A 27,350-nucleotide genomic window follows, 5' to 3' on the forward strand; every position below is an offset into this window, starting at 1 on the left:
GATTTAAACACACTGGAAAAGATAAAACTTTATTTCTCCCTGTCGTGACAATACAAAGTCAACAAGTGCAATAACAATCCAACTGAAAACGGTACTGATCATTCTATCTAGTAGTAAATACATAGACAGAACGTGGTGCACATTATCATCACCGCCACACCCAAAAAGTGAGGTATCAACCACTACAAAGCTTCTGTGTACAGGTGGCTATTCAACTGTAAGGCAACTGTTACCATGACCGCCTGACGGACTGAAACAGATGTGTGCTCTCTTCTTCCCTTTTTCTTTTTTTTTTCTTCCTTTTTTTTAATGATTATTTGTTTGGGTAGAGGGTTGAGCTGATACGATTTACAGTACCACATCACACATCAGGCCAGAGTCACGACTGTCTTCAAACAAAACAGAAAACATCACAAAACCAACTTGTAACATTTTAATGAAATGAGGGAAATAATCCAAATTGTGACGCGCTGCTACTGCTTGTCGGAGGCAAAATGAAGTTTTTCTTTACTGGCCTCCTTTGCTTTATTACAGGTCAGAACACACAGCAAAACCCCTGAAAAATGACATATCCTTAAACACATCAGATTTTTCCCACTTATTCAGCATTAGGGACTAATTAAATCCCCTTTGTGCTGCTGTATCTGTTTAAAAAAACCCCTCCCTGTTGGGTGCTCCTGTTCACGCTCTGGGAATAAGGAGGCAGCTACGGAAAGAGAGCAGGAGAGTGTGTAATTTGACAACTGCAGATCCTTGGGCCAATTATTTTACTTGGACACATCCTATTTCTCTGCCCCTGAAAGCACAAAAGCCTGCACACGCAATTAAACTGTAGCCACTGAAATGGGAATTAACTTGCTCTAACAACTCAGCAAATGTGAATATTATTGCCGATAACCGAGGAAGAAGCCCAGCACACGACCAGAGTTTTATTCGGAGGATCCACTTAAATTTCATGAAACGGAGAGGACAGATATGACGGCAACACCCCAGGTCTCATGACTGGCTCAAAGCCAACTCTGAGCGATTAACGGAATCTCTTGTTAGCGTTCAGCGAGGGCGTTGCGACGTTTGCACGGACCAGAGATTCTGCACGCGTACGGGCTCAGCAGCTGCCAGAGTACCAGTTGCAGATGCAAGATTGGGGCCGACGCCTCTTTTGTGATGTACCTACCGTCTGCCCACCTGGTCTTCACGTGCTATCGCTCATACGCAGTCTGGCACCAACAGTTGCTTTGTCTGTTGTAGTATTTAATGGATTACAGAGAATTTATCTCAGTAGTTTATTCAGATTTGGGCATAAAGTCACTACTTTATCTTGAAACGTGATGATCGTAGAGTTGAAACGATTAGTTGTTGTATCTATTAGTCCAACTCACTTTTTGGTTGATTCATTTCTTGTTTAGGTCATTTTTCAAGCAAAAATGCCAAATCATTCCTTAGTTTCAGCTTCTCAAATATGAGGAGTTGCTGCTTTTACTTTTCTGCTGTAATAGTGTCACACTTTATAGAACAAACAATTTAATGATTAATTGAGAAAATGATTGGCTGAATCATTGGCAAGTTTACACTGATTTCACACGTGAATATTTGATCATATGTCATCACATATGTTAGAATAACTGAATGTCCTGGGTTTTGGCCTGTTGGTTGAATAAAACAAGCAATTTCAATACCTGGCCTCTGGCTTTGTACCTATATTCACTATATTCTGACATGTTATGGACAAAATGATTCATAAACAAATTGGGAAAATAATTGTCAGATCAATCGATAATGAAAGTCATCATTAGTTGCAGCTATAATGTAAAAGTTTGTCTTTTAAAAAGTGAATTGCTTTTTTTCTTCCTACAACGCTGACCCAGAAATTGTTGGAGACCTTTTTCAACATGAGTTCATTTTCCAGAAATGCTGTATGTCCATTTTAGTAACCTCACCTTATTAAATGTAAACTGAACTGAAAGCTCTGCGATTCCACCTCAATGATTACCCGATGCTCATTTGGCTGGTGCCTCTGACTTTTACATACCATGTCATCCGTCTGATTAAGCTACTGTACATTATTGCTGACAGTGAAAGGGGTTTTAATGTGTTTTTTTTAAAAACATTTTGTATTATGGCTAATCACTTACAATTGTCTATTACCAATGTGGGATATAGAGCGCTCCTTATAAAGGAACCAAATGGATATTCATTTGCATCATATTGCTAATGGAGCTGTTTTTCAGGCAGCTCCGGTAATGAGGAAGGGCAAACAAGTCAATGGATGAGGTTACAGAGGCAACTGTCTCACACTAACTTTGTAAGTAATGGTCTCAAATGGGCTTGTAGGCTCGACGCCAAGGACTACGCTTATGTTTAACTTAGCATGAAGCTCTTCGCTGTTGTGAAGGCGTCCCTGATCCTCATTATGTGTTGACATTACGAGCGACAAAGCCACAGGCTACAATTCATTTTCAATGGAAGCCGGTTTTTTCTTGCCGTTAGCCGGTTCTCAGTGCAATTAACGGCGTAACGACGTCAACGAGCGCTTGAGCAACACTTCCCCGGCGACACGTAGACAATGTAGCGTGACCGTTTTGTAGCTCTGTCGCTAGTTCTGTGAACATAGCATTAATGTTTTGGTTGAATGACTTGAAAGCCAAGATCCCTTTCCTCAGCATCACTAAACCAAAAGAAAAATCTTGATGACCTAATGTAAAGCCTTTAGCAGATTATCCGTATGGCGTTGTGTTACAATATAGATAAAATCACTTGTTTTGCAGAGAGGAGATCTAAAACATTTCATACGAGATACTGTTTTCTCAACATGGCTGCTGCAGAGACATTTCCGGTCTGGTATCAGTAAGTAACAAAAACATTCTACTCTAAGCGAGATGCTCAGCATCAACCTAAGCTGTTACATGTTCCGAATGTTAACCACTCATATATATTCTCTGACTAATTCACATAAATAAATCACAAAATAGATAACCCACCAACTGTGTCTAACTGCTACTGAACACAAACCGACACAGCAGAGTAATAAACATTTTATATCTAGAAAGATGAGCTTCTTTTTTTAAAAACGGGTACAGTTTATCCAGTTCAGCTCGGATCTTTTTGGGATACTCCAGGTCTTGGCAGTCTCTTCAGAGGATCACTGAACACCTGTGAGCTGCTGAATGTGTGTCGCTCCTCTGCAGTACAGTCCTCCGTGTCTCCTGGCAGCCTTTGTCCAGCGGGGTTTCTAAATGCCACGTCGGCCTGCTTCTGTCGGTCCATGGGTGTTTTGTGCTCATTAGGAAAGGGCAGTAGTCTCTTCTAACTACTACAGTATGGCTAGCCCACCACTGGTGTCTGTGTCTGTGGTCCAGAGAGGGGGCATATGTGGGACCTCTCCTCTGTACCACGTAAGGAAACAAGGTGTTGCTACTCTTCGGTTTGTCCACTTGCAGAATCATTCTGTCAAGAGAGAGAGAAATGCAGAAATTGAGCATTCTTGACAAAAAAATCACAAGGTTCAGCTTCTTAGTTTCTCCACAGCTTACATCCACATCTCTCAGTTGTGGGAGTTGCCCAGTTCTCATGGAGATGGTTTGGATATTATCATGTGACAGAATTTCTGTTTCTTAAAGGGGTGGTCTCTGGGGTCGGATGCTGGGACCAGTTCCGGTTCTGTTTTTAATCTTGTTTCTGGTTTTCATTACCGGACCAGTTGTGTGGACAACACACTGAATCTATACCGGAAACGTACCACACCCGCGTATCTGTGAACTAGAGGTCCTCTCAATTCTAAAAATGTTGGACCCATGAAGAAGCTGCGGTCGGGTAATAGATATACATAAAGATGGTTTTCTAACCAATTTAATATGAGTGCAATTTCAAAAAGTAATTGTCATTTAATAGCATGTGTCAAATAGAACCACGGTTCAAGAAAACCAAGCAAATGAAGAACAAACATTTTAGGATCACATACATACACATTTCAAAGATATCATACAAATTGATCAAACGGAATGAAAACTTTTAAGAAATTGAAGAAAAGAAACGGAGGAGGTGTCATTGCCATATCCTCTCCAACTGCCATTTCAAAACCCGACTGCACGTCTACGTCATCAAATTCCACTGAGTTGCCACATGAGTTCTTTGGAAAGAATATCCTGTATCCTATTGAACAGCGAGGACGTGGCTTTTAGCTGCATGGCTGAAACTGTCTCAGATCGTGATGTGCCTGCTTAATGATCCACATTGATCTTTATACAGGCCTAATATTGGCTTGAGAATCAGCTCAAGGCCCGAAATCACAAAGACCAATAAAACCGGAGCTCTGCTTTTCAAAAAGCAATTAGATTTACAGAACAATTTTACAAGTCTGTAATTCTTGTAAATACTTTCAGCCTACCCCACCTCTATGAGTCACATCCCGGCCATTTCTGCCACCCAAAAATAATGCAACTACATTGCTGATGGTGAAATAAAAGTTTCCACTTGAAGGTTATTATAATGCACTCTTGAGAAAATGACTCCAATGCAGTTTGCAGAAGTTGACGTATGACAGCAGATCTAATAAAAGATCACAAACACAGTCCAAAAATAACATCGCTGCTGCCTCACTTGCTCATGGCAATGCCAAAAGTCATTCTACAGCTCTCAAGGAGTCAAACCTATTCTCCTGCTCGTTCCCTTTAGCCCACAGCAGAACTCTGTGCCTGGCTGCCTTCGTAGCATCTATGATGTTAATTAACTCACACCACATGGAGAGTGTTGCTTTAATTGGACAAGGTCTTGGCATGCTGCTCTGTGGACAGACAAGCCAGGAATAATTTCATAATGTCCAATTCTATTATTACCACAGAAAGCCAACCAGTGAGTTCAAAGTTGGACGTGAATATGCAGGAGACACAGATAGGCTTTGATCATACTCTTGACAGAAAAAAAAAAAAAAGTTGTGAAATGCTGTTTCAGCTTCCCGAGTGGAGCCGACTGTGGACGACTGTGGCGGAGTGGTAGAGTGTGTCGTCCTTCAATCAGAAGATCGATCAGTTTGATCCCCGGCTCCGCTAGTCCATGTCGATGTGTCCTTGGGAAAGACACTCAGCCCCAAACTGCTTCTGAATATTGTGCCTCAGTGTATGAATGTTAGTTAGTCCTAATGGGCAGGTGGAACCTTGCTTAGAAACCCCTGCCATCAGTGTATGAATGGGTGTGAATGGGTGAATGAAGACAAAAACAAAAAAGCTCTATACAAGTCCCTTTACCATTTACCAAGTGTCATTTCCTCGGCAGACAGACCTGCAGGCCTTTGAGTGTTGCTGTTAGTGGTGACCTACGACCAAAGCGATGTTACTCACAGACTTAGCGGAGTGACGGAAACTCTGACTGTGTGATAACGCCGAGTCACTGTAAGACGCAGTGTTACGATGGCCGGTGAGTCAGGTGAATGTGGTGACAGATGCCACCTCACACGGACGGCTCCATCCGTGGCTACGCTCAGCTGGCCCAGGGAAGCTGCCGAGTTAGAGTGAGTGGGTTGTTACTGGCACAAGGTGCCGCTGTAACTTGGTGCCAAGTGATTTATGAATCACCAAGTGACTCTTTGACGTGTTCTGTTGATGTGCAATGGTACCATTTGATGTCGCCCAACATCTCATTTCTCCCACTTTTATTTATGCCACTCCTGGCTGACGCTACGCACACATTAAACCAAGGTTGAATCATCCATCCATCCATCCAATAGTTATACCCACTAATCCTTAAGGGTCACGGGAGGAGGCTAATTGGATGAGAGGCGGGGTGCTCTGGACAAAGCATATTTTGAATTTTGACACCAAGCATGAGCAAAGAAGTGAATTTAATCTTGATCGCAGTTATTTTTGCACGGCAAGTCTTGATCAGCACTGACTAAAGACAAACTCAATTTATGTAAATGATATGCAATATAGCCAGACTGAAATGACAGCAGCAGATCAGATAGTTCTTGCAGTTCTGAGAGAGGAGAGTGTCAGGCACACTAAGGATGTAAAATACATAATAATATAGGAGATGCTCACTGCCAGCTCCTTTTACATTTTTTCTTCTGGTGTCAAGATATCCAGATGCTGCTGCTGCTCCCCACTACCCATAATTGCTAGAGGTGAACTACTGGGCAAAGAGGGCACAAACTGGGATGCTGGCCAAAGTTTTAATGTCCTTTAATGTGCTATGTACGAGTGGACGTCCAATCAGGGCTTTAATGCTGCTGAGCAATTTATAGCGATAGAGCAGGAGCTTCCAATTTAAAGGTGCATTGTGTAACGTCTAGCCACATGCAGGCCACAAAGAAACAGAAATAGATCAATATTTCAGAGTTTTTTTTTCCAAATTAGCTGAGCTTTACTTCATAATCTTTCAACTGCAGACATAACCCCTGTGGTACAAATACCTCTTATCAGTCATTGAGTGGGTTGTTGCTGCCATTACGTGCCACATTGCCCTGTGACTAAAGTCCCATCTGTAAAAAAAACCAATGCATTCTTCACATCAAGGAACAATTAACTATAAAGTGTGGCTTGGCAGACCTGTTGTTTTTCTCTCACCTGGATTGCACATGCAACGAATAGATTTCCAATAAAGGGTATTCACAGAGAGAAAGTAACAACAGCTTCCCAGGCCGCCCACACTTAACCCCCAGCAGATCTGCAGCATACCAGCCTGCTCCCGTGGCGACATGATAAACAATATTACCACACGCTTGAATGCCAAGCTGCACTTTTTCCTGAAGAAAAAGATCTCTGCATGTGGAGAAATAATTTGATACTTTGACTTGCTGTGAAGATCGCTCCGATGCACTGGTGACCATTTGTGCTGGATTCCTGAGTTGCTGTGCGACTGGGTTGTTTTTAGATGCTGCTGCACCAGTTGCGGGGACTTGACCCCATCTCTGTTTGTTTACATTAGTCGAACAGATGTTCAACTAACTGGACCCAGTTTTCTGAGAATTTTACCCTGTAAACTTCTCTGGGGATAAAGATCTGTCTTCCCGCAAATAAACCACGGGCCATCCGATGACGCACTGTGTGGGCAACATCAGCTGTGGTGTACATACAGTATTGGTTACTTCACACATTTAGCAAAATGTGTAAGCATTGTCTAGATTGTGAGAAGTGCTTCACTGTGTTAAACTGCAAACAAGCTATTCTAATCTTGCCCAGAAACTTTGTGTGACTGAATTTAGTTCTTACTAGTCTAGTCTAGTTTTAACTGATTTGATTGATTATCAAACAATAATAGCTCCTTTTAAAAATGTACCTGTTTCTTAAAAAGCGACTACATTTTTTGAAGAAAAAAGATGCAGTTCCACGTCACTTTCCATTCTGAAGCTTTTCCCATCAGTCATCGTCAGCATGAATTACCATGAACTTAGTATGCTCTTGTTTTTTAGGCCCACTTGCTCAATGAGCACTTTGCTGCGGTTTTAAACACCTTTTTATAGATCTCCTCTGGCTTAAAGCCCGAGAGCTTCCACTGTAGGCCAACAAGTAAGTCTAGGATAGGATAGGATTGATGAGTCCGATCATATTGAACTGACTTCATGTCTAATGAGGAGGCTCCATGGGTATGTCCGCTGTAACTTAACCATGTTTCCACCAGCAAAGCAGCCCCAGGATCCTTCTGCAGCATCCCAGCTCCCCTATCTATGGCTCGCACAGTCGACGCTGCTTCTCAGAGCCATTTGTCAAACCTCTGCCCACATTAAATTATCATGACCCGAGAGAGATATCTACCTCTAGCGAGAGGCTCTGAGCAGCAGTCAGACAGAGACGAAGAACTGCATGAAAAATGGACTGCACAGAAATGTAGGTTTGTTCAGACTGTGCTCTCTGATTGTGGAGCTTTATTATGAAAGTCTGAGCACTGGCTGCCAAAAGAAGAATAAGTTCCTCGCGGTGTGTTTTAACAACAGTCACACACATGCAGCCCAGCACACCTTGAGACTCCTGTGACTGCTCTCAAAGGTGAGAAAAAGATAAACCAAAAGGACAGCAGATGGTGGGGTTTTTTTCCACAGGAACTCCATGAAAGGTATTTTATGTGACTCAGAGTCGAATCATTCAGGTTAAATAAGAGTTAGGGGCCTGGGGCAGCTTTCACATTATTCTGTTCTTTTCTATTCATTAATAATGACAGCTCCTTAATGAGCTGGTCAGACTTAAAACCCAAATAGTGATTCTGACAGGGACATAGTTCCTGTAGTAGCAATACCATTGGTAGGCAGTAATCATGTGTGTTTGTGTCCTGTGTGTATCTTTGTGTGTGCACTGCACTCTTAATAAGGAATGCAAGTAAACAGGGAGCTTGATGTTTGAGCTTCCTCTATGTTGGCTTGGGAAAAGTATGCTGGAAATGCTCTAATTTGTCCTGTTAGTGTTTCCCTGCCATGTTGCTCTCTCTACGTGACAAAACACTGAGTACAAAGAAAAACCGACAAGGAAATGAGACACAGACAGAACCTGTGTTAAAAAAAAGAAATCAGTAAAAGAACATTTCTTAAAGAGACATTTGAATTTCTTTCTTAGCATCTGTTACAGTATTCCAAACCACAGCAATAGTCTGCTCTATAATATGCTCATCAGAGTAGAACAAATCATATTGTCCTTTTGGAGGTCTTCAGTTTTTCTAATTTTCTTACTTTGAGCTCTAAAAGAACTTCAACAGATAACCTTATTGGCTAATCTAATCAGATATCTATTCGGCCACCTATATTTCTTTAAAGTTTCTTTAAGTATATCTTATATTCTCAAATTTTCAGATTTCTCAAAATCCACAAGATCTACCACACAGCACAAGCAAAATTGCCTCCTAAGTTACCATATGGTTGCAGACAAGCAATGTAGCCTTTAAATAGACTATTTTTTAAATGGAGTCTGGCGCTTAATCAAAACACATAACATAACTTCCGTCAGTTTAGCTAAAGACACAAAAACACAGAATCCGTCAGCAGGTTAGCGTGTCGGTCACTATAACCAATACCGACAACTTTATCTTTAGTTCACCTGTCTTTCCTTTGCTTTGTGAGTGTGAGTGTGAGTGTGTGTGTGTGTGTGTGTGTGTGTGTGTGTGTGTGTGGAGAGACATCATTGCTTACCACTTGGGGAAACTGATTTACTTTATTTACTTAATTTTGTAATTCTTTTTTAATGTTTGTCTATACTGTATCTGAATTAAGGATCTAAGGTTAGAGGGTGTCCTATTGGGCTTTCTAAATAAAATGGATTTGACTATAATTACTTAAAATGAATCTACATCATCAGATGGTCCAATGAACTGATCTACAATCCCAATAGTCTTTTCCAGCTTCCTGTCTGTGATGTATAAAGCATTATTTGCACACTGCCAGCGCTCCCATTGAGATATTTCCGTTAAGACACCAGCTGTAATTACCCAGGTGATTTGTGACGTAAATCTTAGTTCACATTTTGCTGATTTTTGCAGCTTTACGTGCCAAACTGCCGGTTGGCGGCCGCCATGTGACAGACAGTGACTCACCATGCGGTGGACGTGTTGTAGGGCAGGAGTGTGGGACTGTGGCTCTCCCCTCTGAGGCTGTGTCTGGGCTGGTAGTGGCTCGCGACCATGGGCTGGGCTGGAGCCTGGGCTTCGCTCTCCTCTGGCATGGACCTATGCCACTGACTGCGAGCCTTTTTCAGCCAGCGTCCTCCCAGACCCCATTTCTCCAGGTAGACCCGGCACAGCTCGTAGTTTATGGCTGAGTAGTAGAGAAAGTCCAGCGCCAGCAGCACCATGACGAAGAAGCCGTAGATCCACACGCCGACCAGGGCTGTGTAATTACTGCGTGAGAGACAGACTATGAGTATTAGCACAGTGTAATCTGGGAGAGATGAGTAACACTCTCGCATGCTCATAGCTAACATCCAGATACCCCTCAGGCTGGGCCCTTAAATCCCAGCTATGATGCCAGGTGTGAATGTTTTCTGTTCATGTGGTAAGGCCAAGACGTTCATCAAATCCTCCCTAGATAAAAACTAGTTAAATAAACAAAACCAAAAAAAATGATTAAGAAGCCCTCCATCTGTTCCACTTGCTGCTTCTTCAATTCTACAACACATTTCAGTTGCACAATACACATTTTAATCCATTTGCTCCTCCGTGCCTCCGAAAATCTGTGCTCCTACTTTTTACTCATACATTTTTCGTCATGTATTACATGATCCAGCTGGATTTAATGTGGCACTTTTGAACTTTTGTTTAGCCCACCCACATCCATAAAGTACAGCAAGGTAAATGCGCCAAAAAAGGGACACTAAATATCTGGGTGCGATGGCGCTGAGGACATTTAGTTGGGGAATATCACACAAATTGAAAGTGATTCGGTCCTATTAGGGTGATTCTATCGTACGGAATGAAAAAAGTATTATGACTCTGAGAGACGAAGCAGGATAGTATTCAAAATACAGATTTATTTGAGGGAAACCCATCTATTATGTCATTTTGGGCACACTTTGCAGTTTGTTTGACTGCATTGATTGAAGCCCTCACAAAAAAAAGTGATGCCCAAGAGCTTCCAGTTCAGTTGATCAAGTGAATCCCCTTCTTTCTGAAAACGATGTGGCCTTGGGATATTTATCTGAATAAATGGCTTTAAAACGAACATCTGTTAGACAGGCGAATGCCACTACTGCACTCAAATCTAATTGTATCCTTAACCGCAATTGCCTTTCTTCACCTCAGCGTTTGAGACATTTACCTACAATTTAGTTTGTGCGTCTACTCGGGTAATTTGTGGGGGCAACAGGCAATACTTGAGTCAATCTGGAAGTAAGCAAACAACATGTGCACAGTCCTCGGAGGGATCGATCATGACCACACAACTAAAACAAATGTTATTCAATATTCAACACAGCAAGAAACCTTTGACAGATAATCAATTGCTTCTGCTTCCCTTGCTGCTGCTTTTCTGAAATTGAATTCTAAGATCTTCTTCTCTGAATCTATTCTGACTCTGCATCATTCCAGCTACTCTGTAACTACATGGTGAGCTATATAGTACAGAGCATTGACTCATGAAACCCTCAGAGGACAAACGCCTTTAGCTTTACCTTGAGCTGCAGTAAATCTCAAACTATATTCTCATTTCTCTCCGTGCAGTGTGAGTAGAGAGCAGAATTATGGCCAGTTTAACTCGCTTGGATTGTGGTAAATATCAGACCCCGCAGCCCTATCGCCCAGTGAGCCAGGATGAAAGAGCGGCCAAAGAGGCCATCTGACACTAAAAGGAAATATCAGGACCTGCTGCAGTGCAGCGTGAACCACCCGGGGCCGAGGCATGCTGGGAGGGCATTAGCACAGAGAGCTGAGAGCGCCCACTGATCAAGAGGCTCGTTCTTCTGTGTCCCTCACTCGGCTGAAATCTGTTTATGCTGCGACGAATAAATGTGCATGTATTCTCTCTGTCACAAATCGGTGCGTGTGATGTAGTTCGCTATTAATACTACTAAAAAGTACAATAAGTCGTGCATCTGTTCTACTGTAGGGTATGATACCATGGTGGAACTTGATATCATAGCCAGCACTTAACACCTGCCTTTGTGAGCTATCGTGTGGAGGCGTCGCTCTCACAACACAACAACTGCTTTCAGCATCTGCTCTTCTTCTCTGTGGTGGTTTTGAATGCCTCCGTAGGTGTGGATCAATGTCAACAAACCCTCTGAGTGAGAGGCAAGCGGTGTCAATGAGTGCGATGCTGTCGAGGGAGCGAAGCGTTTGTGAGCAAGCAGACTACAACCAGCTGTTTTCATCTGATCTGAGGAAATGTCATCTCTGAAACTGTTTGTTTCACCAAAGCTGTTCCCATAAACCTCAACTCAAGATTCAGCACAACCTATTTTCTCCCTAATTACCTCCACTGAGCCACGGAGGTTATGCATCGGTCCCGTTTGTTTGTGTTTTGCAGCATAACTCAAGAACTATTAAACAGATTCCAATGTAGTGAAGTTCCATCATGGCCCAAAGAAGAACCGTTTGATGTGGAGAGCTCAGCAATGTGGCCGTCAATAAAGCGCTCAATATTTCGGCTCAGCGCTCCTGAACCATGAGGCGTATAAGTAGATATCCTTTTCCTGTTTTTGGATTGCTTTACAGCTGTAACAATTAGTCGATTGACAGAAAAATAACTATTTTGCTAAAGGATTCATCATTTTTTCAAGCAAAATTTTTGCAAGAATGACAAATATTCTCTTCCCCTTGGTCTCATAGATCTGTGCCTGCTAGACCCGATTTAATTATTCTCCAACATCAACATAACTGACTGTCCATCATCATGTATTTTGATCTGGATCCAGATGCTGACGGACATTTCCAAACATTTTTTTCTGTTATTACAGTGACGAATTTAGAGTAGCAGCCTTAGCGGAGGTATGCACTCTATGAGGGGTTTCTAGGTCACAATGAAAAAGTTCAAATTTGAACTTATTAGTAATTAATTAACTTAACGTGTGTGAATTCCAGTGTTTACTTATTGACAGTGTTTACCTTTTTGAACCACTAGGTAAACTACTTCAAACTGTCTGTTGCCCTTATAGTCTTATCTTCAATATTAAAAAAAAGGAAACAGATGTCAAATTAAACCAAAAAAAGAAATGGGACCAATTACTGGTACAGATTCAGGTTTGTAAAGAGGTCAAATAGGGTCATATGGTAGTGTAATTCTTTTCTTTTTACTTACTTGTGTGCATAACCATCTGAGGTGGTAGTGAGGTTGATCTGCATGACTATCTGGAACTCTGTTTCGTTGCAGCAGTATTTGAAGGCGGTGTTGTTGTGGTGGCAGCAGAACATGTAGGTCTTGTTGTCCGAGAGGCGAGGGCAGTGAAAGCCGAAGTGGTAACCCCCTTTGTGGTCCGAGTAGGGCTCACACACTCGGTAATGAGCGGAGAGGGCTGCAGTTTTGTGGAAGACAAACAGAAATGTCAGACGGGAAGTATTATAGTAAAGCGGGAGACAAACACTCAGTGGAATGTGACTCATGACCTTTTGAGATAGTATGTATTTGTCTTCCCACTCTGGAAAATGACAACCTCTTATTGATGACAAATAGCTGTGAAGGAAACACCTTCCAAACTTCAGCAGCCGAACTACAAAACAAACATCAGGCCCATCACAAATAGCTGGATTGGGTATTGTGACAATGGGGCCGATCTATTCAATTTAATTGTATGTTTACTTTATATAAATGTTATGCTGGAACTATAATTCATGTTTAACTTTTGACAAAGTGTTTGCTGCACAGTGAGGCCCAGTTAACGGTAACAGTATCGAGAGTAAAAGAAGTTGGATCGGCGCATCTAAACTTCAAAACAAAGTACTGAATATTTTTTGTTTTCTTTAGACGCCTCAAAACAGACATGACTGGAGACGCATGTATTAATAATGGTGTAGGACGAGGAACAGAAAACAAACGGATAGAAGACGCCACCCATACAGACGTTGATGGCAGAAGCTCATCAACCCAAAAAACACTGAGTGCGTCTGATCTATTAGGTCATTACGTAAACATACGAGTGTGAGTGCTTCTGGATGGAAACACCAAATATGCTCCTCAGACCGGTTACATAATTTGTTATGTCAGTCCTACTTCTTTTTGGCAGCTGGAGTGATACGAGCTGATAAGAGTACCGAGTTTATTATTGAATAATGCAAAGGTAATGTGGTACGAATATCACTCTGGCTCATTTGCATCCATCATCCATCTGTAGCTGTGCATTGGAGTCCATGCTGCTTTAGGAGACGATAAATCTCTGCATACTTGCTGCCACAAAAGGGGAAAAAAGCAATCTTGTTTTTGTTATAGAATCTGGCGATTCACTTCAGCAGCAGCTGAGACGCCATCTGATAATAATAAATCACCAATTTGTCAGAGAAATGAACTAGATATGATTACTGTCAGTTTATGGGGACTCAATGCTTTGATAACTCATCAGTATCACATATGAAGCATCTTCACTTTATATTACTGGTAAAAAGACCAAGCATGAATGCTCTAGTTTGCCTGGGGACAGACTGTGTAAACTGAATAGTAATTATATAGAAACTGTCCAAAATAATTTGTTTTTTCATTTTATTTACCCATCATTTAAGAAGGAACGTCTCCTTGAAATTATAAATCTGGCAAAGATTGTCAACAATAGCAGTAAGTTACAGAGAAACCACATAAGAATAAGACAGATAACACAAAACATGCCACATATCACAGTAATGTGATCTATTTTTGGTTGTTTCACCATAGAAACAACTTAAATAGCACCTTTTAAAACAACCCAAGAGTTGTCTAACAACCTAAATATAAATAAGACCAATCTAAAACGAGAACTTCTAAAATACTATCATTTTCAGCTACCAAAACATGCTGATAAATCAGTCTGGCTCTATTTACGTACATCATTTGGTGATTTTGTAATAAATTAGCCTCTTTGATTTAATTTGCTTCATCATCCTCTCTCTAAGCGTGAATTAAATTAAGCAGTTTCATGTGAAGTTCATCCAGATTAGTTCTATTGTAACTGATTTGTCTTTATCTTGTATGTTTCCTTTCATCAGCGCAGCCTACAAATCTGGGAGTAAAAGTGTTGTCGCTGTGATTTAGTTCAATGTCCACTTATGCTGCGGGGTGATAGAAGTCTTTCAGTAATCTCAGGCAGGGATGGATCAGCATTTGAAAGGCTCTTTCAGGTTATAATGAGCTCGGCGTGGCCAGCCATCTTCCCTTTGACAGCCCAAAGCAGAACAGGGGGTGCAGTGAAGCGCTGCCGGATTAGAAGTGAAAGGTTGTTTGTCCACAGTTCTTCATTTGACCTTTGCATTGACTGTACTGTGGTTCTGCAATCAACTCATGATGTCCCATAAGGCCTTGCACGTAAAGGAGGGGTCAGCAGTTTGAAGGTGCACGAACTGGCAATAAGGAAACGGAACAACGGAAGTGGACCATAAAGTCCTTTTAACGACGCAAGGCTTAAAGGTTTGGAAAGAGAAGAGTAGGAATGAGCAACAGCTGGTTCTGGAAACCATACAGTTGTAAACACGCCCACCTGCTTAATTTCATTAACACCTCTTGAAATTTAGGATACAGTTAACAGCTTGGCTCCAGCGTTGCAGTATGTTTACAATCTGCGGTCTGAAAACATGCCACGGCTCTCTCTCCCGTTCCCTAACCACCAGCAACATGCTCTAACATCATACTTATTTATTGATGGCGACACTCAGGCTCACAGTTTGCCATCTTTCTTCTGAAACAGCATAATACATGCCATCAGCTTATCAATAGAACAAAAAAACAATCAATCATTTATCAGGCAAAAATGCCAAATATTCACTGGTGCTAGCTTTTCATTCCTGCTATTTTTCATCATTGTAAATTTAATATCATTTGGCTTTGACCGTTGGTCGAACAAAACAAACTTGATTATGTAACTTTAGGACACTTTAATGGTGATTTGTTTTGCTACTTTTGTTGACAAAAAGATAGATTTTTTTTTTTTGAAATGGCTTGTTTATTTATTAAATTGATGTTAAATCGTTGTTAGTTGCAGCCCTATCAATATGCTATATGTACAATCCGATTACATTTAAACTAATTTAGGAATAAGATTAACAATGTAACAATATAATTATTCTTTATAAAAAAATAATTGACTTCTTTAAGTTAATGGTTAGATGTAAACTCACTTTGTTGTATCAGTTGACTCTGGTTTAAATCTACAGCGTTCATTGCAATGGATTTTAAGTGTTTGAGTTAAAAAGTCGTTAGCATCGTTCACACTCACTCTGCTGATTATTATGGGTTTTCCATTCATTCCAACCTGCTCCTGTTACTGCGCCAGCGGATTTCCGCCTCCACCCTCCTCTTGCCCTATTTTGTCATTTTAAAACTTGAGTTGGCATCTTTTCCCTTGTGCATAATGTATATGCCGTATCTCAGAGACACGCGTTGGCTGGGTTCTTCTCTTTGTATCTTTCGGGGTTATAATGTGCTCTCTTCCCAGTTTTACGCTGTATGTCCTCATTTAGAGAGCGCCCTGAGGTTCAGAGCTTTTTCCTGCCAAGTGCACTTTGGCAAGAAGTGTTTTTAAAGTCTCTTGATGTTGAATGTCTTTGACGTAACTTCTGGCCATCAGACGTCAACATCTATCCCCTTCTATCCATATAAACTGTGTCTTTTGGGGTTGTTTCCTGCATTTAGTTCATGGCACTATAGCGGCTCTCTCAGTAAAGGAATGAGACACACATTTCGAAGCATCCAACGTTTATCAAACCACTCTGAGCACATAACATGAGAACACCCTGAGTGTCTGGAGGCTCCTCTAGTAACATAAATATGAACTTCTGAGGGCCACACAGGCAGACTCGCTGATAAACACCACACACTAGACTTTACAGACCTGCAGTGGACAGCAAGAGGAAGATGACCGTCAGGACATTGAAGGACTGCCGGCTGGTGATAGTCATCTTCTCGTCCTCATGCGGGAAGAAGGGAGGGAGTGAGAGGTAGGGAGGGATGGAGGGAAGGGGGTGGCTCTCCTTTAGCTGGGCGTGGGCATCCTCTGCTTGATGACAGCTCCTCTCACATGGCTGCTGCTGGGCTTCAGGACTCCTGATGGGAACAAGACGAGCAGAGAGGGGAAAGATTAAGAGATTTGATTTGTATTTCTGGTAAGTTCCACCCTACTGTGTGGACAGCTTGTCTGGCAGCGAGCTCCCATGATGCCTTCCCAAATCTGTCCTCAGGTTTATATAATAGGATGGCTTGGGCATCAATTATAATTGAAATAGGCACTCTGGGAGAAATCCCGATTGTGACAACAGTTTTTATGCTTTTGACAGGAGAAATGTTTGCACTTGATGCTGGCATTTCAGAAGTTTGGAGCACATAAATAACCATAAATAATATAAATTATTGAGGAAGAACTTAATCAATTTAGTGGTTACCTGCAATGTATTGGCAACTACTTGATAATCGATTCATTAATTATGTTGTTTTACAAACATTTGATAACGCAAAAAATTTAAATCTGCCTTCAAACAAGCTTGCAAATCAACATAAGGAGAGTTAAGTTTCCAATAATACATTATTAAATAACATTTACTGGTTCAAATTCTGGAAATTCCAGACCCATAAAGTTAAACATTGCGATTAGTTGCAGTACTAAATATGCACTACTTTTCCTTTTGACCCCATTTCCCTTCACCACACATAATGTTTACTGATGCATTATATCAGCAACCCAAAACAAGACTGAACTAATACATATATTTATCTTATGAATGTTTAATGAAAATGTTTCTAATGTATCAATTTCTCCCATTAGGAAATGAGATTAAAGAAATAAAAAAAACACCAGCCAGCAGATATTTGATTACATAACTATGCTTTGCAGTTAAGAAAAGGGCCACAAGTGCACTAAATGATGGTGTTCTTTGACTAAGTAATGTTTTTATCAAATATTTAATGAGTTACAGGGAACTTGCTCCTTCAGCACAGTTTACAGAGTTTTGATTGCAGAACTGCTGAAGAGCAGTTTACTTGAAAATGGTGCGTCGTGGAAGTTCATGAACTCTTCTTCTTCTTCTGTCGCTGTACAGTTACCATTCAAACTCCTGTCATTTGTCCACTGATGCTAAATAAGATTAATGGGGTGGCCGCACATTGTGCTTAGCCATGCTTGTTCCTCCTGTTCTTTGGCTAATTTATTCCTTTAAAAGTACCTGAGGAAATTGCATATAAATGGGCCATGAATAAGTTAAAGGTGATGTTTATGGTAATTTTTCACAAACTCTGTCAATGAATAATTTGCATTTAGCAGTGGTTTTACAGAGGTAATGCAAGAAACCCCTTTGTGGTTTAATGTGACTTTAAAGCGCTGATCCAGTGGCAGCCACATGCAACCGAGGAACCCAGCATGAGCTGAGAACATGGATGATAATGGGTTGTTTGTCTCAATTTAAGGGTGGCTGAAATTAAAGTCAGCAAAGCTAGCTATCTGCACAAGTGTTTTCAAGTAATTTGCTCCTCAAACCATAAAATCTACACCGTTATAAATAGATTTTCAAGTAAAGTACCAGAATATAGCTTTGAAAAAGACCCCAAGACCGCCGAGGGCTTTAGCTGCAAGCTTGTGCAAAAAAAAAGTTCTTCTCTGTAGAATCTACATGGAAAGTGTAACAAAACTCAAGTCCTGAATAATTGAGAAGCTGACAGCGGAATAGAAACCGCATATAAGAAGCAACAACAACAAGTGTAAAACAGCATGAATGTTCTACTTCTTCTCGTGATGAAAAAGAATGTAATGGTGGATCACATCCAGTTTAATGTTGCATCATCACTGTCTTTTTACTGAACGTTTTTGCAAGCTGTTTTGGTGAAACACAAACATCTCGGTGGAAATTTTTTGTTTTGTTTTGAGGCTTCTCTTTGTTTCACGTGAACACGCGATCTTCATTCACCAAGGTCAGAAATGCAAAGTCACACTTTTTTAGAAGTTAGCGAGGAGGAGACTGCCGTATTTGAAAGCAGAGCTTTTCCGATATCAATCACAGTTTGGGAAATGCCTACGACACAGCCTAAAATACTAGACGGGGTATCAGCTAGTATTTGAGTCTATGCACTGATCTGATATCACATTATCAGCTCATGTTTGCTGCACAAGAACAACACGTGTCACTTGCTACCAGATCCTTATATCCTGCCTGATCGGTACTGCGCATGTGCAACTCTCAACATGCATGTATATTTATATATATTTATATTTGTTCATTATGGAATCGGCTTCAGGACAGGATGCAATGGTATAAGAACGTCTCTCTTTGAAAGAACACAGCCTTTATAGCTGCCAATACAGAATTGACCATTGCACTCCTGGCTGATCCATGCAGCAAACAGGCTTGGCTGACCGCTTGTCAGTTTCGGAAAACACTGGGTAATGCAGACTTCCAAATTAGAGACTGACCTTAGTAGGCCGGAGAATAATTACTGTAGACCTTAGGGTGCAACACCAGTTAACAAAAAGCTTTGAAAAGATTTTGAATCACGACGTGATCAAATCTGATAACGTGTCCGCTTGAGTATTGCACATACTGACACACAGACCTGAGAGCCTGAAGCAAAACAATAGGATCCTACATGACCATGAGATGAAATCTAATTTGAACCTGTAAGGACCTGCACTCCCTTTTCAGACTGCCTGGACTACACCCTTAAGAGAATATAAATATATATATATATATATATACACATACACAATGCAGCCTCTAGCTATAAATATATTGTGAAGTCAAGCATTACTGAAAAGAATATGTGCCTGTTCAATTGAGCCTCTGTGGAGGAAACTAAAGTTGCTTAAACACATTGGTGAATCCCGTTCCCTGTCAGTTGCTGTGTTAGTTACTGTCGCTCTACCTGTTCCAGCTCCTACTTGTTGCCATGTTTCTTACGTAATCCAAACAGCACGGGCCGATGGCTGCACACGTGACCAAACCGATGCACAAAGCCGTTGCTATGGACCGTATGGACAGACTATGTGTACACGTGGAGCACAGCAGCCTGTTTCTGCTGGAGTCTTTTAAAACATTTTGATCAGACAAGCTGTTCCCTGTTCAGAAAGCCAGGCAGCTAAGGGTCCCAGGAGGCTTGTTAGAGTGGCATTTTTTTATGTTTCTTTCCTCTCTTTATACTTCGAGGGAGAGCTTCGGTGTACTGTCAGACGACTGTGCAGCACAACGAGGGATTCCCATCCCATCAAGTCCCCCAGCGAACCGCCTCCTATTCCTCTCTGCTGCTGTTGTCTTTTACAATGGCGTTATAGACATTCTGTCTTCGTCACATAGAGCCGCATCACTGTCACATCGCTACCTGTGCTGTGCGGGCTGTAAAAGGGCAAGGTTCACTTCGTCAAGACGCAAGGCTTGTTGGCAAAGAAAGAAGTGAATGTGAAGGGTTTGCGTAAGGAGCCTGATGGTAGCGAAGCAGAACATGTACTGTAAATACATGACGTAGTATACAGTGCATAGTAATGAGCCTGATGGTAGCGAAGCAGAACATGTACTGTAAATACATGACGTAGTATACAGTGCATAGTAATGAGCCTGATGGTAGCGAAGCAGAACATGTACTGTAAATACACAATGTAGTACACAGTGCATAGCTCCCTGGGAATGAAAAGAGAACATACTGCTCAGCTGAGCAGGGCGTGCAACACAGATGGAGCCACTCGCTGTTTATGTCTGAGATCAAACTAAAATATACATAAAGACCATGACAACCCAGTGTTACCGCTCTCAGACAAACTGTATAAGAGGAAATACGTATATAAAAGATTAACACACTTCTGGGGTAACCAAAAGTACAACGAGCTTGTTGATTTGTCTACATGGTACTCAATGTTGTTGACCGAGAGAAGAAGGAAGTATTATAAGTGACCAATTACTGCAGCGGGGTAACGGCACACTTTCCATCACAGCGCAGCAGGAGACCCGGATCTGTCAGAGGTTTGATGAGGGAAAGTGCAGTGGAAGATTTTGGACTATTTGGAGATTACAGTGATATGCAGCTCCCCATTTCATGAACAGAACTTCTTTTTTTTGTTCTAACATTAACTTCAAAGTCTGTGACACTATATTATGCTTTCTAAAAATCATCATTTATTTATTTTTGGCCTGCTGTATCTTTTATCTGAGAGGCTTTCAGGTTTGTAAAGGCACAAACTCGACATTACATTTTTTTTCTCTCTTTCTCGACAGCTTAACTTTATTTTTAGGTGAAACATTTAGGCTTGTCATTTTGAGTATAACCTTCTCTTCTTTTTTTGCCTGTGGATGATAGTAGGTGGTGATTTATGCACACTCTGTGCCTCTTTTATTAGGTTTGCCTAAGAGCGCACACTCTCTGTGGGTACGTCGGGTTTTAATCAGTGTTAAAGTGCGTTGACAATCGCCCTAAATCACACAAGTTTGTGAGCATCCGGAGTGAAGTACAGTTCAGAGATGAGACTCTCACTTCACATGGGGGAATGAGTCTGCGTTAGCTAAGTGACTGCAACTCATATCTGGGTCTGCTGATGGGCTCGCATCCAAATACCGATCAGTATTCTGCTGCAACGAGCCCCGCTCCTAATTGATGCTCCCTTTGACTGTCATCATAATAAATTGGGTTTCATTCACATTTGATGACATTAGAGCTTCACTCAGAGGCCCCACAGCGCTCCATTAGGACATGACTCCAAGTCGGGAGATTTAGAGCCAAGATCTAATGATCGTCGCTGGCACAGAGACGTGAATTGTGTGCAGCACAATTGTCAATGAGTTAAGAGCGGCGGCCTGAGGCAGCGGACTGGATGGCTGGTAAATGGGATGTACAGTAAGCGCCGCCAATGGCTTTCACCGCAACATAAATACAATGTCCAACTGTTTGAAATATAAATATATGAATTTTAAGACCTTTCCAGTCATTTTATATACCTTTCCTGCTCAGCACAGCTGGGTCTGAAACATATTCCAGCAAACACTGGGTTAGAAACTGGTAGAGATGTACCAAGCTTCAACAATGTTTCCCTCCTGATGCGCTTAAGCTACTTAAACTCAGGTCCCACATCCAGGAGGACTGACCCGATACCTGAGGTCTCTTTTCACAAACTCCTTGAGATCATTTTTATAAAAGGTTACATGAGGCCGGGGATTTTTTGTAACGTAGAGCTAAAAACACCAAAATGATCACTGTCCAAGAACCTTATCGACTTAATAAGGTTTGTACTGGCCATAATACCAGTCTATCCTCATAACAAATATTCAAACATAAACCATGCACACATGTGGAAAAAAGAATCCTTTAACATAAACCTGCAACATGTTTTTCCTGACACAACCATTGACCAACTCTTGACAGGAAAATCTTTTTCTGCAGCTGGAACTGATACGAATTCACCAAAGAAGTAGACTGTATGTCAACAGCAATTTAACTTACTGTAAATATCTGTGGGATATTATTTAAGAGTCACTGTTCACAGTTTATACCTTGTTGTAAAGAACATGGGTTGCGTGTTCTGTGCCAGCTCTGATGGCTCTGAGCAAATTTAATGCTGGGCTTCATGATGCATGATTTCAATTTGATTTCTTGTATGTAATACAAGTAAGAAGGAAATGCAATACCATGAACTTTATATTTAGTTGTATTGCCCTGAAACCTAGTGAATGAAGATAGAAGGACAGGCCGATAGGTCTTGTTTTCCATTATTTATTAGGAAGATAAAAGCAACAAGAGAAATACTGATTGATTCAAGTGACATATACTACACTTTTATTTTATTTTTTTTATCTATTTGCTCCAAACAGGCACAGCCCAGGTATCTTTCCATGAAACTGATGCTGTCAGGTTAACAACTGCTCATTCATTTGCGCCGTATCACTGAGAGCTAAGAGCTGCAGCGCTACAGATAAATATGACTGATGAACAGAGGTTCTTCTTTGGTTTATATAATCATCCGCCTGAATAAATATTCCAGATCAAATAGTCTAAATAAAGCCCAGAGGCAGCAGCTGTTTTGGTCTGGTGGCTTGATGTTGCTTGGGAGACGTTTACTCACAGAAGATATGATGAGGAATGTAACGTCTGGTAATTAGCAGCCACAATGTGGCGTACAGGAAATTAATACGGTCAATCTAAGAGTACATCCACATTACTCCGTTTTCGTTTGGAAACGCATATGTTTTGCTCCGTTTACACTGAGCGTCCACACTACGCCGGGGTTTTCGGGCACCGTAAACGGATAAGTTTAGAAAGATCCCGAAGCCGGATAACTTTGGAAACTCCGGGTAGCATATTCGTGTGGACGGACGGAAACGCATAAGTTTGGAAACGATGACGTAGACACCCGCGATCGACTACCAGGTTAATTTAACGCGGACAACTGATTACAGGCATTGCTGACCTTGTTGTCTTTACTAGCAGCTGTTGTCCAGTTAAAGTCTGCATGTCTGCGGAGGAAACAGCTGTTATTGTAGCGATCGGTGAGTGGCTTGTGAGAGAGAGAGAGAGAGAGAGAGAGAGAGAGACCCGCAGCGCTGTAACTAACTTTAAGTCTGAAAAATAAAACGTATTAAACTTTCCACGAACTGTATCTGTTTGAGTTTATAGAGGAAGATTTGAGAGAAGATCTTAAGTATCAAACACATACTTACGATCATTAAAGACTACTTTATTACTCTGGTTGCTTAGTTACAAAATACACAATCTACTTCCTGTTTACATCGGCGCATGCCCAGTGTACGTGAAGAGTCACGTGATATTCGTTTCCAGGCGTGTAATATGGACGGAGATAATTTCGGAAACGATGGCTGAAACGCCGTGTGGATGGAGATCGTTTTCGTTTGGAAACGGAGTTTGTGGATGTAGCCTAAAAGGGAGAAAAGCACAGCAGGGTTGCCATAGAGCTTGTTGTGGAGAGTTTGGCCAAGAAGGCAACATGCTGGATTCGGCTATTGAGCAGTGCGGCCACCTTGCTGCATGGGTGGTCTGTTTCTGTGTTTGACTTGGTAATGGTTTGTTAGCGTAACACAAGCTGAAGATGAGAGAAGAGCTGTAATCAAACCTACATCTGCCGCTGGCTGGCTGAGTTTCTACCTGCTGAGTGCTGTCATGTTGATGGAAACCATTCGGCCTCCTGCTTCATGTTGTCTCACACCCTCAATTCATCTTATATTTGGATCACAAAGGAAGCTTTGAAAGTAATACAAGTATTTGTCTGAATCTCCCCGAATCGAACCAGAATAAAACCTCTGATAAACTTAATTTTACATGCAGCTTTCATAATACCTGGTAGAAATGGCAGCACGGCGTCATTGTTTGGGACAATCTACTGTAGTAAGACTTTTAGTTGATAGGCGTCCATCTGGAAATAATCCTCCAACAGCTTCAGCTCCACTACTCCAGCCTCATTTCGGCTTGAATGAGCAACTGCTATCAAAACTACGGAGGTGATGGGAAAAGACACCTGATACATTTCCTCAAGTTTGAACCACATATAGAAAGAGTGAAAGGAGTAATTACAACACATCAGAACAGCCCAGTGATTAGCACCATCCAGCAGCTGATAGGAGAGAAGTAAATATATGCATGCAGTGAGGGGAAGACAGCTAATGAGACATCTACTGGAGTCTAGTAAGTTGAATTCATTATACAATCAAGGTCTGAAAAGTCAGTTGGGGGATGAACACTTTGGGAGATCCATTTAAGATAATGCAGATCTACAAAGGTCTGCAGCATGAATTCATTCTAGCTTACTTGATGCTACATGTGAGACTGGATATTTAAGATTATGTATCAAAGGATAAAACCTTTTATTAGACAACAGAAAAAGCAGCCAGAGTGCTAAGCTCCGGTCTCTTTTGACTAGCACTGATAAATCGATTAGTTGAAATAAAATGAGTTGCAGTCCTACTATGATTAGATTTTGCTGTCCCTGAGCAGCATATCTAGATCAAGCCACTTTGAGGGTTGGTCGTTGTTGAGTTTGACTGCTAAATGTCACCGAGACGCAGTAGCTGTCGCGGTTAAGTCACTTTTAAGGCCACAGGAAGCCTTCCAGGAATTGTTCCACCGCAGCTCCCAACACACAAGCTCCATCAAGGTTGGAGTTGCCTGCAGGCTACGCAGAGACCTCGTCTGTCAACGCATCGGCGCTTTGGCACTCAAATTCAGTTTTCTTTGGTAGCAGGTCTGTGACTCATGGAGAAGAACTGGACTCGATTTTGGCTCCGGGGTTTTGGGAGACACATTTTTGCGATTCTTGGTGTCTGTGATGCAGACAGACGGGACATTATCTCCCAGACACAAGCCAGCATTGTTTGTTTGGATTTGCTTTAACACCCGAATCTGGGCTCAGTTGGTTTCTCTTGGAAACGTTCCGTGTCATTCTCCGCCTGACCCTGGATTTAAAATAGCTTCTACCCGCGGACTAATAGCCTGGTGGGAATTCAGAAAATGAAGAAAGACAAAATCATGACATGGGACTGCAATGCATGACAACACTGTAGCTGAAACACAGCAGTTTGTGAATCTGTGTTAATATTCTAGGTTACACAGACCACCACGGTTGTGAGGCAATATAATGTTCTGATCCAGCAGTTATCTCACGGTATTTAATAATAATAAACCAACAAGCCATAAATAGTAAAATCCTTGATGTGAAGTGTAGTTTGTTTGGTGTATATTCACACACTTGACATGACTAACTATATGTACCTACAAGATGTAACCTATTACTACATATGTCACTAGATAACCCTGTTCCTTTAAGTGTATCATGTTGCCATGTCAACCAACACTCCCTGCTGAAAATATCAACAGAAATACTAATCCATGGTGACATTTACGAGTGTGTCAGATCCAAACGGGGCACAGTGAACGCAGAGTATGGGTGGGAGTTCACCTTCAGATAACCCTCCTGAACAATAGTCTGCCTTAAGAGGTTTAACACCCCAGACCAGACCCCATGCGTCTTACTGTATAGCCTAGAAATAGCTGTGACAGATGTCCCGTGGGGACCCGGAGAGCTCTATTACACCTTGGGGTCCCAGAGGTCACTTAGGGCGGCGGTCACACTGCATCGCCAAGAATACCTCCGACGAGAGAGGACAATCCTCCACACTGCTCTTCAGGGTGTTTTGGCAGCCTGTATACATAGCCTGTTAGAAAAACCTTGAAATGCAAGGAACCATTTGTGGGTCGTTCCAGCAATTGTTACTGGAAGTGTTGGTTGACTGGCCGTCGTAGTGGGACGGCACCTCATTAATGAGGCTGTCCGGATTTTGACCCGTGGAGAGTGAACTCAACTCAAGTTCGCATCATTTTGGCAGATCTCCTGTGAATAATAACTTCCTATTATGTCCTGAAATGCTTTCTGAATGCTAGTGAGTTCAACGCTGCTCTCTAATATTATACATTTGTGCTAAATGCTCTGAAGAATCCACTAAAAAGGTCCAATTGAGCTGATTTATGTGACTGGAATGACTTTTTTTTTTATTATCGAATTGAACAATAGCAGAGTTACCTGCTGTTATTCACTGATAATATGTGGACGTGATTACTGTGCCTATCTAAATTATTAGTCATTATTGGAGAGAGGGATTACAGTCAGCCAATATATTACATGATGAATCCAAAAAAATTACGGTCATTTGAGCCCATAATGACTCACGGATTATAGTGAGTCTTTAAATAACATTACCTCTGTCAGCATGGTGAGCACATATATGTTTGGTGCTGCAATATAGACACACACACACACACACACACACACACACACACACACACACACACACATTTAACAGTTGAGTTTACACCCCCTATAATGAGGATTTTCTGATGTGTGCCATTCGACTACAGTGTGTGAAGCAGCGGCCTCCGTGGCAGCTTTTAACCACATTAATGCTTTTCCTGCCTCGAACCAACGGCAGCATCACTGTGTCTTCTGTTTTAACGATGAGAAAAAATGCAAAAATGCATTGTTTTGAGGGAGGGGTGACGAAGCGTGTGACTACTAATGTCTCAGAGGCCCAATCTGTATTTATACTAGTCTATCAGACGGTTTTAGAGGAAGATGGATTTTGTTTAATACTTTTTTTTTTTAAAGAAATGTTGAAAAAAAACTGATATTCCTCTCAGAAGAAGACCAAAAACTGAGCTAAAAAATAGTGAATATTACGGTATTTTGGTTATTTTGTTATATATATATATATATACTCTTTCCAAAAATCTAAATTGAACTCATAAGCATTTTTCACGGTCGATCCATGCAGGAAAAACAGTTTTCCACCATAATAACTATTTCTTATCGCTTAACAGATACACCCGAGGGTCCCCCATTTGGACGCAGAGTACATCAAAACTTAGAGAGTTTTGTGTTAAAAGTAACTGGCAGAGAACCCACGAAGAACGAATATAGTGATGTTATAGTTCTGCAGAAACCTCAGCGTCCTGGGAACAACATGAACTAGGTCACTTCTACATGAGACAAACACATCTCCCATCAGCCAACCAAACAAATAACAAAATATCATAAATCATACTCGATATGACTGGGACAGACCGGAGAAAAAGGCTGCTACACTCCGTTAGCAACGTGCTACCTACGAACATGCAGCATGAAAAAGCACGAGCGCCTGACGGAGATTACGGACATAGTTTCCATTTCTCTCCCCGGTAAACCATCGCAGAGATATTCAGCTTCGAACACAAAAAGTCACACAGCTTTCATCGAATATTGTACTTACTTTTGGTCGAATCTCAGCGAAAAAATGGAATATCTCCGTACTTCCAACGCATGTTTGTC

At 41.4% G+C, this 27,350-nt stretch overlaps 1 protein-coding gene across 2 annotated transcripts in view; it reads right to left on the reverse strand.

Moving 5' to 3' along the window:
* The window catches only part of shisal1b (shisa like 1b), a 34,896-nt gene continuing 7,546 nt past the window's right edge, over positions 1 to 27,350 (reverse strand). The window contains exons 1-4 of one of the 2 annotated variants that reach the window (XM_068723635.1): positions 16,413 to 16,578; positions 12,704 to 12,917; positions 9,508 to 9,810; positions 1 to 3,444 (exon numbers count right to left, since the gene is read on the reverse strand). In XM_068723635.1, coding sequence (XP_068579736.1) covers position 3,444; positions 9,508 to 9,810; positions 12,704 to 12,917; positions 16,413 to 16,479 — 585 coding nt within the window. In that variant the 5' untranslated portion in view covers positions 16,480 to 16,578 and the 3' untranslated portion in view covers positions 1 to 3,443. Of the gene's footprint in view, positions 3,445 to 9,503; positions 9,811 to 12,703; positions 12,918 to 16,412; positions 16,625 to 27,350 lie in introns of those variants that run through there. The other variant, XM_068723636.1, reaches the window with a different exon arrangement.

The sequence above is a fragment of the Cebidichthys violaceus genome, unplaced genomic scaffold (genome assembly GCF_023349555.1).
Source record: "Cebidichthys violaceus isolate CVI_PGR_0920_01 unplaced genomic scaffold, fCebVio1.0.p SCAF_3, whole genome shotgun sequence".
NCBI lineage: Eukaryota > Metazoa > Chordata > Actinopteri > Perciformes > Stichaeidae > Cebidichthys > Cebidichthys violaceus.